The sequence below is a fragment of the Pseudonaja textilis genome, chromosome 6 (genome assembly GCF_049901715.1).
Source record: "Pseudonaja textilis isolate UNSWEBS1 chromosome 6, rPseTex1.2, whole genome shotgun sequence".
NCBI lineage: Eukaryota > Metazoa > Chordata > Lepidosauria > Squamata > Elapidae > Pseudonaja > Pseudonaja textilis.
Genome location: NC_141995.1, coordinates 10,886,375 through 10,902,000, shown reverse-complemented (window position 1 = coordinate 10,902,000; position 15,626 = coordinate 10,886,375). Strand labels below are relative to the sequence as shown.

General features: G+C 42.3%; 1 protein-coding gene across 29 annotated transcripts in view; it reads left to right on the top strand.

The window, feature by feature from the left end:
- The window catches only part of SEC31A (SEC31 homolog A, COPII component), a 63,667-nt gene that overhangs the window by 4,597 nt on the left and 43,444 nt on the right, over nt 1–15,626 (top strand). For 20 of the 29 annotated variants that reach the window (XM_087935831.1, XM_087935825.1, XM_087935823.1 and 17 more), the window contains exons 2-12: nt 1,580–1,662; nt 3,254–3,377; nt 6,382–6,580; nt 6,848–6,943; nt 7,739–7,879; nt 10,238–10,380; nt 11,206–11,305; nt 12,112–12,273; nt 12,777–12,929; nt 14,811–15,041; nt 15,549–15,623. In XM_087935831.1, coding sequence (XP_087791957.1) covers nt 1,584–1,662; nt 3,254–3,377; nt 6,382–6,580; nt 6,848–6,943; nt 7,739–7,879; nt 10,238–10,380; nt 11,206–11,305; nt 12,112–12,273; nt 12,777–12,929; nt 14,811–15,041; nt 15,549–15,623 — 1,503 coding nt within the window. In that variant the 5' untranslated portion in view covers nt 1,580–1,583. The remainder of the gene's footprint in view (nt 1–1,579; nt 1,663–3,253; nt 3,378–6,381; nt 6,581–6,847; nt 6,944–7,738; nt 7,880–10,237; nt 10,381–11,205; nt 11,306–12,111; nt 12,274–12,776; nt 12,930–14,810; nt 15,042–15,548; nt 15,624–15,626) is intronic. The other 9 variants (XM_087935826.1, XM_087935824.1, XM_087935820.1 and 6 more) reach the window with 1 other exon arrangement.

Below are 15,626 nucleotides of genomic sequence, written 5' to 3'. Positions count from 1 at the left end.
AAGATTAACTCCAGACCAACAAGACCAAGAAGTAAACAGTAACCCAATCAAGGAACTGCCAAACAAGCAAACAGTAAACAGCCCAACCACCTTGAACACTCTAACCAAGACTGACAGGGCAAGCTACTAGGATATAAATTGAGAGCAAATCCTATTCTTTACTAGCACTGATGATGTTTGGGTTAATTAAATGTCTGCAAGGAAACAACCAAACTCAGAGAGCACCAAGGACCCCTCATTTCAACCCTTAGTTAAAATATCCTCCTTTATTGACACTTGTATTAAAATAAATGTTATAGGGAAAGATCCTTGGTGCTCTCTGTTATAGGTATTTCTTGTTTGTTTTTCCTGGGGCTGCTGCGTCTTTAAGTTTACTTGGGATGTTTTGGACGGCTTTAAGTTGGCTTGTGTGCTAGGATGATACCATGTGGTTGTAATAGTCTTTGGGTGGTTTCTGAGTTTTTAACACTGCCATCTCAGCTCAGGAATTCTGGGAGTTGAAGTCCACAGGTTGTGAAGGGGCCGCAATTGCCCACCCCTGCTCTGTATTATGCCCCTGGCTGAAATATATCTGGGTAACCTTCTTCTTCCAGGGCCTTCTGTTCACCTTCTTAACTACTTTTGCCCAAAAAGGGGAAGCTTTGAAGGTTGGATGAAATGTAATGTCTTCTTAAATAAGGAGCATACTGACCTAAAGGTGAAAGACAGTTGAAACCATAGGCATGAACTCATTAGTCATGAATTGTGCTTTGTTGCACACTGACCTGGCAAATAGCAGATATTTTATGTTCGGGTAATTTTAGATTCCAAGTGGAGCATAAAGGAGAATAAACAAGCCTCTTTCCTAGTGCATGAAGCCAAGAAATTCTGTGAGAGAGGCATCATAACATCACACTTATAATTATCTCAATCTTTCTCTGTTAACTCAAACCCTATTTACATGTTGAAAGTGCTGAGAGCAAATATAATAGGATGCCACAAAACTGAGGACAAAGCATTGACTAACCGGGCTTTATATATTTTGTATTTTTATTTGGAAACGTAATGCTCCATACTCTACTTAGAAATCCAGTTTGGAAATCTAATTTTGAGAAAGATCTAGGATGGTAATACAGTGGAGTAGAGTGGAGTAGCAGGCGTATAAATTTAATAGATCAATAAATAAAGAGAACACTTGTTTGGTCTTTGTTTTAGCAATAAATAACTTTTGAGTAATGTCCATCTTTCTTGCCTCTAGTGACGGTTTAAGGCAGGCTTCTCCAAGTTTGACGAGTTTATGACTTGTGGACTTCAACTCCATGGCTGGCTGAGGAATTCTGGGAGTTGAAGTCCACAAGTCATAAAGTTGCCAAGGTGGGAGACCCCTGGTTTAAAGCAAAGAGAAGCATTCAATCCACGAAGACCTGAATCACATGCTGGTTATTGAAATGTCTTTAGTGAGAAAAAGATGTGAAACTGGAGGAAAAAGGGCTTTCCTTTCTTTCCTTTGGATGTCTTTTCTCCGGGGGAGGGGGGGATATTAAAATAAGTGATCTTAGTAGGATAATAGCATTGATGTTCTTTATATTCCTTTTCTCAGCAGGATGAAACTGAAAGAGGTAGACCGTACTGCCATGCAGGCTTGGAGCCCTTCTCAACATCATCCCATTTACTTGGCTACAGGTAGGTTGTTGGGTTTGATTTAAGAGGATTAGATCGGAACGACAGAGAGGAGGTGAGGGTCAAGCTATTTTCCAAGGCACTTGAAGGTCAGACAAGAAATAGTGGATGGAAACTAATCAAAGAAAGATTCGACCTGGTAATAAGGAGAAACTTTCTGACAGTGAGAACAATCAACCAATGGAAGAGACGTTGCCTTCAGAAGTTGTGGGAGCTTCATCACTGGAGGCTTTCAAGAAGAGATTGGACTGCCGCTTGTCAGAAATGGTGTAGGGTCTCCCGCTTGGGCGGGGAATTGGACTAGTTGACCTATAAGGTCCCTTCCAACTCTGATTATCTGTTATCTGAATGCGTAGAGTGGCGTCCAAAATTCTTTGCAACCTTTTAATAGCAGCTTCACTCTGAGTCATGTGACTAGGATGAGACCTGCTTAAAATGGAAAGGTGGGTAGCATTTCCTGACCTTTAACCAATGTCTTCTTTTTCTCCCCAACAATTTTGGTCCTGTTTATTTTTACTTTTGGAAACCTATTGTGTTGATGGATAGATAGTTAAACAGAGCCCTGAGTCCCTTTCCATATTTTTCCCTACCACTCTATTGAACTGGACAGATTAAAAAGGACTGGGTTATTATTTTTTTATCACTCCATTGGACTGAACAGATTTTTTAAAAAGGACTGAATTACATTTTTCAATCCAAACATGGACATACTTGATAATTACTGCACTTGAAAGTTACAACTGGCAAAAAGTGACATTTCTTTGATTATGTGGAAAGTGGAAAAGGATGCCTAACAAACTGAAATATTTAAGACAGACAATATCCATCTAATTCAGATCTCCTATTTAGCACCACATGCCCTATCTTTGCATGTTGATGTGAAGTTCATCTTTTAGAGCCACTGACTTCATGAATTACTGGAGCTATTGTTCCAAAATTGAAATAACGTTTGTTTCATGGCTTTTTCTGAATTTTGTGCCATCCAACCAAGAGAAAAGATCCATTTATAGTACAGTCCTTTGCATGGACGCATGGGAGAAAACCCTGCTGTATATGCAGATTCCAGCCTTTTTGCAGCTTTTACCTAAAGTTAAACTTGGGCCCTGAACACCAGAGGGCTATTAGCATCTTAACCTCTCTTTTTGTGGGGGAGGTTACAAGTTTCTTTACCTAATGAGCATTTCAGACATTCACCAACAGTGCGATAGGCTGTACAGTTATACCCCTATAACACCCTTTGCTTTTCCCCACTCAAAATCCACCTCTGGAAGGAATTCGGGTCATCTAGCCCAACCTTCTGCTTTGCGCAGAATCTGATAAAATATTCTAAATAGATGGCTGTACAGGCGGTCCTCGACTTATGTCCACAATTGAGCCCAAAATTTCTGCTGCTAAGTGAGATATTAAGTTAATTTTGCCTCATTTTACGACCTTTGTTGCCATGGTTCAGTGAATCACTGCATTTGTTAAGTGAGTAAGATGGTTGTTAAGTGACGGTTGTTAAGGCTTCTCCTTAGCTCCGCCGAATTATGTTGGAATTCATAGGCGCCCTTTTATAATAAATCGGTGTTAAGCAAATGTGTGTTTCTTGCAGGTACCTCTGCTCAGCAGTTGGATGCCACTTTCAGTACCAATGCTTCCCTAGAAATATTTGAACTTGATTTGACGGACCCAGCACTGGATTTGAAGTCCTGTGCCACTTTCTCTTCCCCTCATAGGTGAGTCCTGGATGTTAAAGCTTTATTTATGCTTTTGAGAATTGCAGGAAAGGGAAGGGCGGCACAGTAGCTCAGTGGTTAAGATAGGTCCCAGACCGGAGCTGCATGCGACAGGGTCAGCTACCGTCTTTGCCCCAGCTCCTGCCAATCCAGCTGTTTGAAAGCATGCAAACGCAAGTAGATAAATAGGTACCACTTTGATGGGGAGGATACTGGCCACATGGTTGTGGAAATGTCTCCAGACAGCGCTGGCTCGGTGGCCTTGAAACAGGGATGAACACCTCCCCCTAGGATTGGCAACAACTAATGGAGTAAAATACAAGGGACTTCTTTACCCTTTTCTTTTTTAATAGAAAGGGAAATGTCAGAATGTAGTAGTTAAGGGCTGCATCAATTTTTCAGAGCTGTTGCAGGTTCGAACAGTCATTAAATGAATGGTTGTAAGTCAAGGATTGCCTGTATGTATTTTTATGGTTTTATTGTTTTTCACATTGTAAGCTGCCCAGAGTTGCCTTGTGGTGTGATGGGTGAGAAATAAATGTCATAACAACTACACATTCTGTATTTGTGGGGGCCTGGGAGATGGGATTGGAGAAGGAAGATGCAAGAATTAGGCAACAAGTACAGGTTTCTTAGATTTCATGATACCCAGATTTGGTAGCAGAAAGTAAGTGTCTGTCAATCATCCCAACTGTCACTTAGAAAAGAAAGATGTTTGAATACATTATTAGCAAACATACACTTTACTAAAGCCAAGTGATTACAAAAGAAGGAAAGCCGGATTTGGGATTTTCACGCACAAAGCATATGGTTAATTTTTCCCTTGTTCCCGCCTCTCTCTCTCCCTCCCTCCCTCCCTCCCTCCTTCCCTCCTCTCCCCCCTCATTATCTGTGAATCCAACTAGGTGCTAACAAATTGTTTGAGTAACAGTCCCTGTCTTCGTGGGCTGGATGGTTTTGCATTCCATAGTGTGATCTTGGAGTGGCTGGTGGCTTTCCCGGGCTGGCACGATGTGTAGTTTCAATTCCTCTCATGCTTATCCCACCCCACAATCCCCCCTCCCATTGAGTATGGCAGGCGGACAGCAAACCATGCATGGCGTATGCATCGCACTAAGCCATATTATGTTAATCAAACTGTGGTCTTCTTGACTAGCCTTAGGTGCGGGTTTAAAAATTACCGAACTTGGAATTGTGTACTGGGTGCGTTTCGTTAACAGGAAGAATTCTACCAGTGGAACTGGTCTCAGCTTTTGATGTCAGTTTTGACAATATCAATGCTCCTCAGAATAACAAGAGTTCTGCTTATCTCGAAACCAGGGGTGTCAAACTCAAGGCCCGTGGGCCGCGTCTGGCCCATGGGGTGCTTAGATCTGGCCTATGGGGCTGCCCTGGAAACAATGAAAGACTGGCCCACAATGCCTCTGCCAGCGAAAACAGAGTTTTCGCTGGCAGAGGGTGCTCATTTTCACTGGCAGAGCCTTCGGGCCACAGACACCACTGACACGAGTCAGTGGTGCCAGCCCCCCCCGCCCCCCAGGTCAAACACAACCCTGATGCGGCCCTCAGTGAAATCGAGTTTCACACCCCTGCTCTAAACCAATATTTTACTGAAGCCTTGAACCTTGGTTATTCTGTACGCTCCCTATCATCATCAGCATTTTGATTTAAACACTAACAGATCAGCCTTTTCCCCTTCAAACTTCTTAAAAGCAAGTGCAAAATGCCCATTTTTTTTTTGGAAAGCTAAAAAGTGGATAGGTGAAAAACTTGTGTCCTTCACTTGTTGCTGATCAACAGTTCACAGTATCCCATGCTGTTGACCTTGTATGAGAGGTACCTGTGGGTTGTAAATAAGCACTGTTGGAGGGCCCAGAGTTCATCAACCCAATCCAAAGTTTTTGTTTAAATAAAGTAGGTACCTTTGAGTCAATCTTGATTCCCAGTGACTGCCTAGACCAGGGGTAGGGAAACTTGGCCCTTTTATCACTTATGGACTTCAACTCCCAGAATTCCTGAGTGAGCCATAAAAGGTTCCCCATCCCTGGCCTACTGGTTTTTCAGTTGTGAGAGAAATCATTTTTTGACTTGAATGGGACTGTTTAATATACAAATGTAGGACACATTCTTTATATTAATATGTCCTACATTTGTATATTAAACAGCCCCATTCATGTCAAAAATTGATTTCCCTCACAACTGAAAAACCAGTAGGCCAGGGATGGGGAACCTTTTATGGCTCACTCAGGAATTCTGGGAGTTGAAGTCCATAAGTAATAAAGGAGCCAAGTTTCCCTACCCCTGGCCTAGACAAATCTCCACCATTGTTTCGTCAATACTTTTGGAAGTGATTTGCCCTTGTCTTCTTCCTAGTCTGGGGGAGAGAGAGTGACCCTCTCACTCAGTTGACTTCGTGTCTAAAGCAGGACTAGAATCCACAGTCTTCCTTGTTTCTAGTCTGGTGCCTTAACCCCCTACGTCAGGGGTGTCAAACTCGATTTCATTGAGGGCCGCATCAGGGTTGTGTTTGACCTCGGGGGAACCGGGTGGGCATGGCCAGTCAATGTCACTGGTGTTGGTGGAGCCTGTGGCCCGAGTGTTCTGCCAGCAAAAGCGAACTCACAAACTCTGTTTTTGGCTGGGACGGCCTCCTGCAACTCTCTGCCAGCAAAAATGGCCCTCCTGAGCTCCGCTTTTGCTGGCACAGGCACGGCAGGCCAGTACTTCATTGTTTCCCGGGCAGCCATGCAGGCCAGAACCCAGCACCCTGCAGGCCGGATCCAGCCCTTGGGCCTTGAGTTTGACACTCCTGCATTACGTCACACTGGCTTTCTTTTACCTAATATAGGGTTCTACCATCCAATCTGTTTGCTTTATGTTCTGATGAAAATTCCAATTTGGTCCCCTACTGGCAAACTCAATAGCATCACCTCTCAGAAGGACAGAACAAGGCTGATGGAAAAAATACTTCTCCGTGACTTTTATTCTTGATGTCGTCTTGCAGGTATCACAAATTGATCTGGAGTCCTCACAAAACAGGATCCGATGAGACGCTTTCCGGAGTTCTTATTGCTGGTGGTGAAAATGGGAATATAATTTTGTATGATCCAGCTAAAATATTAGCTGGTGAAACCGAAGTCATGATTGCTCAGAACGACAAGCATACGGGACCTGTAAGATCTCTGGATGTTAATCTATTCCAGGTTAGATTTTCCTTACAACTTTTCCTAGTGTCTTCAAAGCATATAAGATCAAACTTCCCCATTCTGCTCCCCTCTTAAGTTTGATAGATCACAGTTTCCAGCAGTTTCCGAGCCATCGTGGTCAGTTTTCATGAGATGGGCACAAGAATTTAATATAAATATATCAACATTTGATAAATTAATTAAAAAGTCATGAGCATTAGCTTTTTTTTTGAAAAAGCGGCTTTTGATGCAGTGTAAATTCATAGTGCTTGCTTTGTGTTACAGACAAATCTAGTAGCTTCTGGTGCAAATGAGTCAGAGATCTACATCTGGGATTTAAATAACTTTGCAACGCCGATGACACCAGGAAGCAAGACACAGGTATGAGATTTATATTACATCTGCATGGACTTTGAAAATCACTGGATAACGGGTGAAGTCCTAGATGTTCTGTTGCCCTTAGGTATAATTGTATTTGGTCTTTGGTGATTTGTCCTATCTCTGGATTTAGTAGGTGTCCAGTGATGATTTTTAAAGAAAATACATTTGATTTCTCCTATGGTGTATGAATGTTCTAAAATGCACAAACATCCTTAGGTGTTTGCAGGTTATTCTAGAAAAACTGGTTAAAAAAAAAATAGTGAGATACCTCTGAGTCAAAGAAGCATCATGTTCCTTAAAATAACAAATACAAAGCATTGCATTTTGGGAAGTATCCAAGTCTTATGTTTGCCCTCTAAAAGCGCATTGGATTCTTAATACCGTCTTGTAAACATGACTTGACAGTTTTCCCCAATAGCTCTTCTGTTCCATCTACTTCCTTCTTGGAGTTCCTTGCATGAGTAATAGCAATAGCCATAACACTTAGACTTATATACTGCTTTACAGTGCTATACAGCCCTCTCTAAGTGCTTTACAGAGTCAGCCTCTTGCCCCAACAATCTGGGTCCTCACTTTACCAACCTCAGAAGGACAGAAGGCTGAGTCAACCTTGAGCCCGGTGAGGTTCAAACTTCCAAATTGGCAGCCAGCTGGAAGTCAGCAGAAGTAGCCTGCAGTACTGCACTCTAACCACTGTGCCACCGTAGAAGAGAAAAAGCTAACACATTCGTTGTGCATAGTAAGTATTAAGCTAAGAAAGATTGAATCAATTTCCATCCTTTTTCCACCCAACAGCCTCCTGAAGACATCAGCTGTATTGCGTGGAACAGACAAGTCCAACATATCTTGGCCTCTGCGAGCCCCAGTGGTCGTGCTACCGTGTGGGATCTCAGGAAAAACGAACCTATCATCAAAGTCAGCGACCACAGCAATCGGGTAGCTATTCAGCTGCAGTGTTGAATTTATGCCTTAAATGCAACAGATCAGGGGGAAAAATAATTTGGGGAATGATTAGAAAGTTACAGGAACATCGGACAATCACTAAACCAAGAGCTATAAGTTAAGGACTACCTGTAGCTTATGACCCTGTGACATCATGGCAGGAGTTGGTCTCCCTTTATTACAGTGTCTGAAGGACTTAATATTAAATAGGATTCTACACTCTTAAAAGGAGGTTAACTCAATAAAAGATTCTTGTTTGCCTTTATTGGCTTTAAAAGGAGATGGCTAATCCCTTTCATAAATGTAAAACATTGGAGAAAAGGCTGGTATGTGGTGTGGGTTTCTCCTTTTTTACTATGACATTTTGTTCTAATATCCCTAAGTTTGTCACAAGAGTCTTAGAAAAAGCAGCATGGTTTAAAGATGTGGATGTACTTCTGAATTAAATACCAAAAAGTTGGAGCTTGTTACTGTAAGGAAGAATTATAAATTTAGCCAACATGGGGAACTGTAGGAAAGATTTCTGTTCTGTACTAGAAAAATGGTGGAATCCCGGATTACAACTCCATGATCGGTAGGTGTGCTCAGTGTTTTGTTTATGGGCTGACTCAGTACAGGTAGCCCTCGACTTACGACCACAGTTGAGCCCAAAATTAATCTTCCAAATGAAAGATTTGTTAAGTGAGCTTTGCTTCCTTGCCACAGTTGTTAAGTGAACCACTGCAGCTGTTAATTTAGTAACACAGTTATTAAGTGAATATGGGGATCCCGTGACCTCTGGACACAGCGATAGTCCTAATTACAAACCAGTTGTCATGCATCTGGATTTTGATCACGTGACTACAGGGATGCTGCAATGTTGCAAGTGTGTAAAATGGTCCCATAAGTCCCCTTTTTTCAAGCACCATTGTAAATTTGAACAGTCACTAAATAAATTGTTGTAAGCCGAGGACTACCTGTATAATAGAATAGTATAATAGTATAATAAAATACTAAAACTAGTATAATAGAAAGACAGATCGGTATTTTTCATGTGCTCAGATTTTAAAGCTACGCCTGAAAATTTGGCTGAATAATTGCGTAATATAATATTTTGTGTTTTTTTCCTCTTCCTGGTTTTTCTTTTTTTATCCCTTGTTTTTCTTTTCTCCCATTTCTGTATATCAAAGCTATAGCACTACATGTAAGGATTTTTAAAAGATGTGTTGAATTTAAAGTTGCTTCGCCAGGTTATCTTTAATTTTTTTGTAGGGAATAAGTACAATGTCATGGTTCCGGGTAATGCACCCATTGAAATCAGAACGCTGAGGCAGGTAGATTCCTCAAGGAACATGTTTATTGGATACATCATATCAGCACAGCTGGTGACAGTTCCCAGGCTTTTCACCTACTTAAAAGAGTAAAACTCCCCCCTCCCAGGTGTTACCGATCACATTGTCCAATGAAGGTGGAAGGCAGGCTCCTCTCCCTGTTTCAGTGACCTTGGTTCCCATAAGAAAACTTTTTGTTTTGAGTAGCCGAGCGATCTACTCCCCACCTCCCTTCCCTCTCTCAGGCTTCATGGCAACTATGAGGTAGCACAAGATGGCTTCAACCAGGTTCGCTTCAGAGTTGACATGCAAATGTCCTTCATTACCAATGTAAAATAACTATTATGGAAGTAGCGGTTCCATACAGTGCAGATTGTATAATCCTTACATTCTCTTTCTCGGTCTCTTCCCCCCCCCCCTTTTTTTTTTTTAAGTACTTAAGATGATGCTATACATGAAGCCACATGTAGGTAGAATGTAGCATATTCATTTATGGTACGTGGCTAGGAGGTGTGCCTAGCTTCTCCATTTTACAGATTAATTTTTGGCTTGTTAAGTGTATGAGCCGGCTGCTTTCATAAATATGCAGGGGGATTACCCTTCTGATCTCTCTGAGATTTTCACATTCTGCATGTTAATTGCTGCCCTAGCAGTTGTTTCAGTCAGTATGAACATGTTTTTCTAAAGAAGGAAAAGTATGGTTGAAAATTACTAGGATGTTGCGGTATTTCTAAGGAAGAGAAGCCATGTACTAAAGGAGCTTGTAAAAGAGAAGTAGTTTTCTTTGACATTTATATGATGAGCAGTGTGGTGGCCTAGAAGTGGAGCTCTCGCCTCACAATAAGGAGGCTTGCAAGTTCGATCCTAGTTAGTGGCAGATATTTCTCTCTCTGGGCACAAAGAGAAAATACTGCTGTGAACTCTACATAGGTGTCAGGAAGGGCATCTGGCCAGTAAATGCTTAGCTCCATTCGGTCACCCCGACGCAAAGGATTACAGGGTTGTTTTTTTAAAAAAATGAACACTATTCATACCATTCCAGATGCATTGCTCAGGGCTGGAGTGGCATCCTGAGGTGGCTACGCAAATGGTTCTGGCATCAGAAGACGACCGGCTACCCGTAATCCAGATATGGGACCTGAGATTTGCATCTTCTCCTCTTCGCGTTCTTGAAAACCATGCAAGGTGCATAAAATACAGATTTGATTGAATGTGGGCTAGAACAGGGGTCACCAACCTTTTGGACCTCAGGGACCACCAAACTCATAATTTTAAACCCTGCGGACAGCAGCAGCTTCTCCACTCCATGGCAGGCCACTGCACCCAGGTGGAGGAGCAGCTACTCTGGGATGACCAAAGGGCCAGTCTTGTGACTACTGCAGCTCTGGAATATGGGACCGATTTTCCCACCAACGTCAGCAAGCCACCCCAGGGCAGATTTCCCTCCCCCGCTATTGGTCTTACCTTCCAGTTCCAACTCGCGTGGCTCTACTCAAGGTTTGCGCTCAGCTGAAAGGTGGGGGCCAGTGGGTGGACGGGCCATATGCGTGGCGCAGCCTTATGTTCCTGCGCAGCCTGGATTAATTGCTTTGGGGGGGACATTGCGGACCACCAAAATTTTCTCATGGACACCAGTGGTCCCTGGCCCACTGGTTGGCGACCACTGGGCTAGAAAGACTGGTGAGAGATGTTAGGCCCAAATATATTGATAGATTTTCATGGAAGGGGGTTGGCAAACAAACAATTAAATAAACATAATTGGAAAATAAACATATAGGATTGGAAGATGATTGGAGATACATATTTTTTATCAGCATTTAGAATAAGATTTTATTTTATTTGAGAAAAGGGCAAAAAATGGACTCTTAAGCATTTTGGTTGATTGTTTATGATAAAGGCCCTTTTATTGTAAGTGTTTCCCCTTTTTCAAATTTTAATGTCCCATTGATATCAGTTACATATTTGCAATGTTTTGTTAGTTTGATAAGCATTTGATATTTTTTTACACAGAGGTATTTTGACAATTGCTTGGAGCATGGCAGATCCTGAACTACTGCTGAGCTGTGGCAAAGATTCTAAAATCCTTTGTTCCAATCCAAACACAGGAGAGGTATTTGCTTTTAAGTAACATTTATACTTTAGAAATTTAAAAATATGTCAGTATATAAAGAGCTCATCAGCTTTTCACCATTTACTTGCATCAAAGTAAACTTATTGCTACCAACTTTCTAAATTTTTGAACCCTAATGAAAAAATAAACATCAAATAACATCAAGTTAAGTTTTTCTGTTTTTGTTTTTAAACCATTTGTGTAGCTTGAATATAACCTTTATATTTTGTGGTGTGATTTGGGGTACGTGTTGGCTTGGAAAAGCTTGCATGTTACTATTTATCAACACTATACATTAATGAAACAAGCATACATAATAAAATACAGAATTCCTTTTAAAATCTAGTAATAGTAAATACAGGGGATCCTCAGCTTACAACATCAATTGGGTCCAGAATTTTCCTTGCTAAGCGATGCGGTTGTAAAATACAACTGCATCATTTATCAGTAGCAGACTCTGCGATCCTGATTCCCATTGTTAATGGAATCTCATGGTGGTTAGGTAAGGCAACTTCCAGAGAGGTTCCAACAACCAAGTCAGTGGGGAAGCCAGAAAGAAATTGCAAGTCCCTGGCAGCTTGTAAGATAGACCAAGCAGGAAAGGAGCTGAGAGGGAGGGTTGAGGGGGGTGTACTGCAGGGCCAGAGTGGGTATGCAAGGATGTGATGGAGTCTTGGAGGTTATAAGATAATATATCCTTAATTCTCCATCTTTCTTGGTGCATTGATGCATGCCACCGGCCAATTTTGCAGTTGTTCGCTTTGGAAGCCATAATAGTTGTCCTTCTTCCTTTCTGCTGGTCACAGGTGTTGTATGAGCTTCCTACCTCTACCCAGTGGTGCTTCGATGTGCAGTGGTGTCCCAGGAACCCTGCCCTTCTCTCTGCTGCTTCTTTCGATGGGAAAATCAGTGTTTACTCGATCATGGGAGGAAGCACGGATAGCCTGCGACAAAAACAAGCGGACAAGGTATCTCATATTTTTTTTGAAAAATGGGGAAAAGGAAGGTTTTTGCAGTTTACAATGAAACGCATAAAAATAAACGATTGAAAATTTGGGCTGTCTCAGAACTCTGTGTTCTTAGTGTCTCAGTGAGGCTTTAAAATGTCCACCAGCCAAGGAGGAACAGATCCGATGCTGGCCAGTACTAGTGGCTCTTTGGCTGTGTTCATTTTTCATCCTCCAATCCACTGTTTAAGATATATGTTTAAGATATATGGACTTCAACTCCCAGAATTCCTTAGTCATCCATGCTGGATTGGGAATTCTGGGAGTTGAAGTCCAGGCATCTTAAAAGTTGAGAAACATTGCTCTAATCCTCACCTATAATCCTTTGATTTGATTTTAAAAACAAGCACCGAAAACCCTTTTGATAAATGGTCAACAGATTCTGACACACGAAGGTTTGCCCTGGAATTGGGTTGAGCTAAAGACCAAGGAATAATTTCCTCTTTCTCTTCTGTTTTCAAAAGCTCTCCTCATCTTTTGGCAATCTGGATCCCTTCGGAACAGGGCATCCCCTTCCTCCATTGCACCTCCCTCAACAGACCACCCCACAGAGCACAGTTCTTCCTCTGAAGAAGCCACCCAAGTGGATTCGTCGACCGGTGGGAGCCTCTTTTTCCGTAAGTCTCTGCTGTTTAGATCAAAGAAAGAGGCATGGTGTACCTACTGATCAGTTTTATGCAGGATGCTTCACAGAAAACTGTGCCTTTATTTTGCAGAAACCTTTGTGTAGAATAAGGCATCCATCACGTCTTGGGCAGAAGAATGTATTTTAAATGTATTTATCCAATTTCAACACCGCCATTCTTGGGGTGTCTAATCACACTTGACCAATAAAGAGTTATATTTCAATTCAGTGGTCGCCAACCCGTGGGCCGGGGACCACTGGTGGTCCGCGAGAAAATTTTGGTGGTTCGCAGAGAAATGTCCCCCCCCCCCCCCAAAGCAATTAATCCAGGCTGTGCGGGAACAGGCCCGCCCACCCACTGGCCCCCATTCTTCAGCCAAGTGCAAACCTTACCTTGAATAGAGCCACGTGAGCTGGAACTGCAAGGTAAGACAACGGCGGGGAAGGGAAATCCGCCCCGGGGTGGCTTGCTGACGTTGGTGGGAAAGTCAGCCCCGTATTCCAGAGCTGCAGTATCACAAGACTGCCCCTTCGGTCATCCCGGAGCAGCTGCTCCTCCACCCGGGTGCACCGGCCTGCCATGGAGTGGAGGAGCTGCTCCGGGATGACCAAAGGGCCAGTCCTGTGACTACTGCAGCTCTGGAATATGGGACTGACTTTCCCACCAACGTCAGCAAGCCACCGCCAGTCAAAATTCATATTAGTGGTCCGCGGGATTTAAAATTATGAGTTTGATGGTCCCTGAGGTCCAAAAGGTTGGCGACCCCTGTTCTAATTGCTTGACACTATGGGCAGCTTACAGAAAAAGAAGAAAAACAACACTTAATTAAAAAGAGATCATGGCTGACCAGGAGAACAAAGCAGCTAGTCATAAATCAAATATAGTACAGCAAGTCCTTGACTTGCAGCCATTTGTTTAGTGACCATTGGATGTTACAGTGGCATTGAAGGTGCCATTGGGCTCATGTGTCCAATGGTCACTAAACATTTGCAGCCAACTTTCCAACCAGCTTCCAACAATCAGACTCAATGGAGGAAGCCCGATTCACTTAACGATCAAATGTTTCACTTAACAGCTGTGGTGAATTGCTTAACAACTGTGGCAAAGAAGATAAAATCGGGTGTGACTGTTAATAACCTTGCTTAGCAACAGAAATGTTGGTGCCAAGTGTCATAAAACGAGGATTACCTTATAACTGAAGGGGTCGCCAGTGGAGTTTTGCTTTTCAAAAGGCAACTAGATTTTTGTTTTCTTCTTGAAGATGTTTTGAAAAGCACCTTTGGGATAACCATGACTTGGCATGACTGAGAATCTCCATGGACAATCTGTGGAGCTTAGCGTTCATTTGTTTGCATTTGGTATAAACCTCCAAGAATGCTTTACCTCTGGTTATAATAAACAGGAGGCACAGCTTTTTGTGTAACAATTTGAACACAAGGACAGAAAAGTACATCACTTGTAGCATAATTAAGTACCTAACAGCAACTACGCCAAACAGCTATGATTTAAATTTTGCCTTACTTGTTCAACTCTTGAATTTATGGTTGTATTTTACCCTCTTTGAATTAATATTCCTAATTTCAGAAATTGTTTTTATTTTAGATCTGTTTTAATTCAATATTTGTTTGTTTTTAATTGGTATTGTATACCCTAAATGGAGAGTGTAGCCCCCTAGACCTAGACAAAAAGGGGCTGCCAACTTCTGTTCCAAGAGTGCTGGTTTCGTATATAGTATTCACAAGTGTGTTTCACATTGCCAACTCCTTGCGAAGCAGACTGTTGCAATTCCCACAAATCATATTGAGAATATGTCAACTATCTAGTTGTATGAGCAGGCATGGGTAACAGTACCACTGATTGCTTGAATTCCAGTTTGGAGGGAGGCTGGTCACTTTTGAGAACAACAAGACTCAACAGCAAGGAGAACATCCCCAACAGCTGTACCACGTCTACGTTAGTCAAGTTGTCACCGAGAAGGAATTCTTGAACCGGTCCAACCAGCTGCAGGAAGCGGTTCAGGCCGAAGCCTTCTCCAGCTACTGTCAGAAGAAAATCGATGTAGCCAAAAACGACTTCGAGAGGAACGTGTGGTCATTCCTCAAGGTGATTTTTTCAGGGTTGATTGCGTACAGAATCTCTCACCCACTTTAAAAACAAGAGGCGTGCAGTAATCAGATCCAAAGTGGAAAATATTTTGGGATCAGCACGGGTGCCACAGCCCTTGCAGTTCTCAACTTATGACCAATTGCTTATCAAGCATTCTGAGTTATAACAGACCTATTTTGGATCTACTTAAACGACCCAAATTCAAAGTTCTGGTAGTCGCATCACCCCCCCTAAGGGGGCACATTGAACGAACTTTGAGTGCAGCATCCCACGGTCATGTGATCATGTTTTATGATGGTTTTGCCAAAAAGTGGACGTTACTTTTCGTTTTTGGCAAAAGTTAATTGCTTTGCTACAGAGTTTCAAATCTATGATTTAAAATTTACCACAATGTACAGGAATTGTTTGGCAGAAGGGTCTTGCACTGCAAATGCAGGAAGAATGCAAAAACTAGCTATTCTCTCAAATGCTTTCTTTCCTGGGTTTGTTTGTTTTTTTCCTAAGGTGCATTTTGAAGAAGACTCTCGTGGCAAATATCTGGAACTCTTGGGGTACAAAAAAGATGGCCTGGGACAGAAGGTA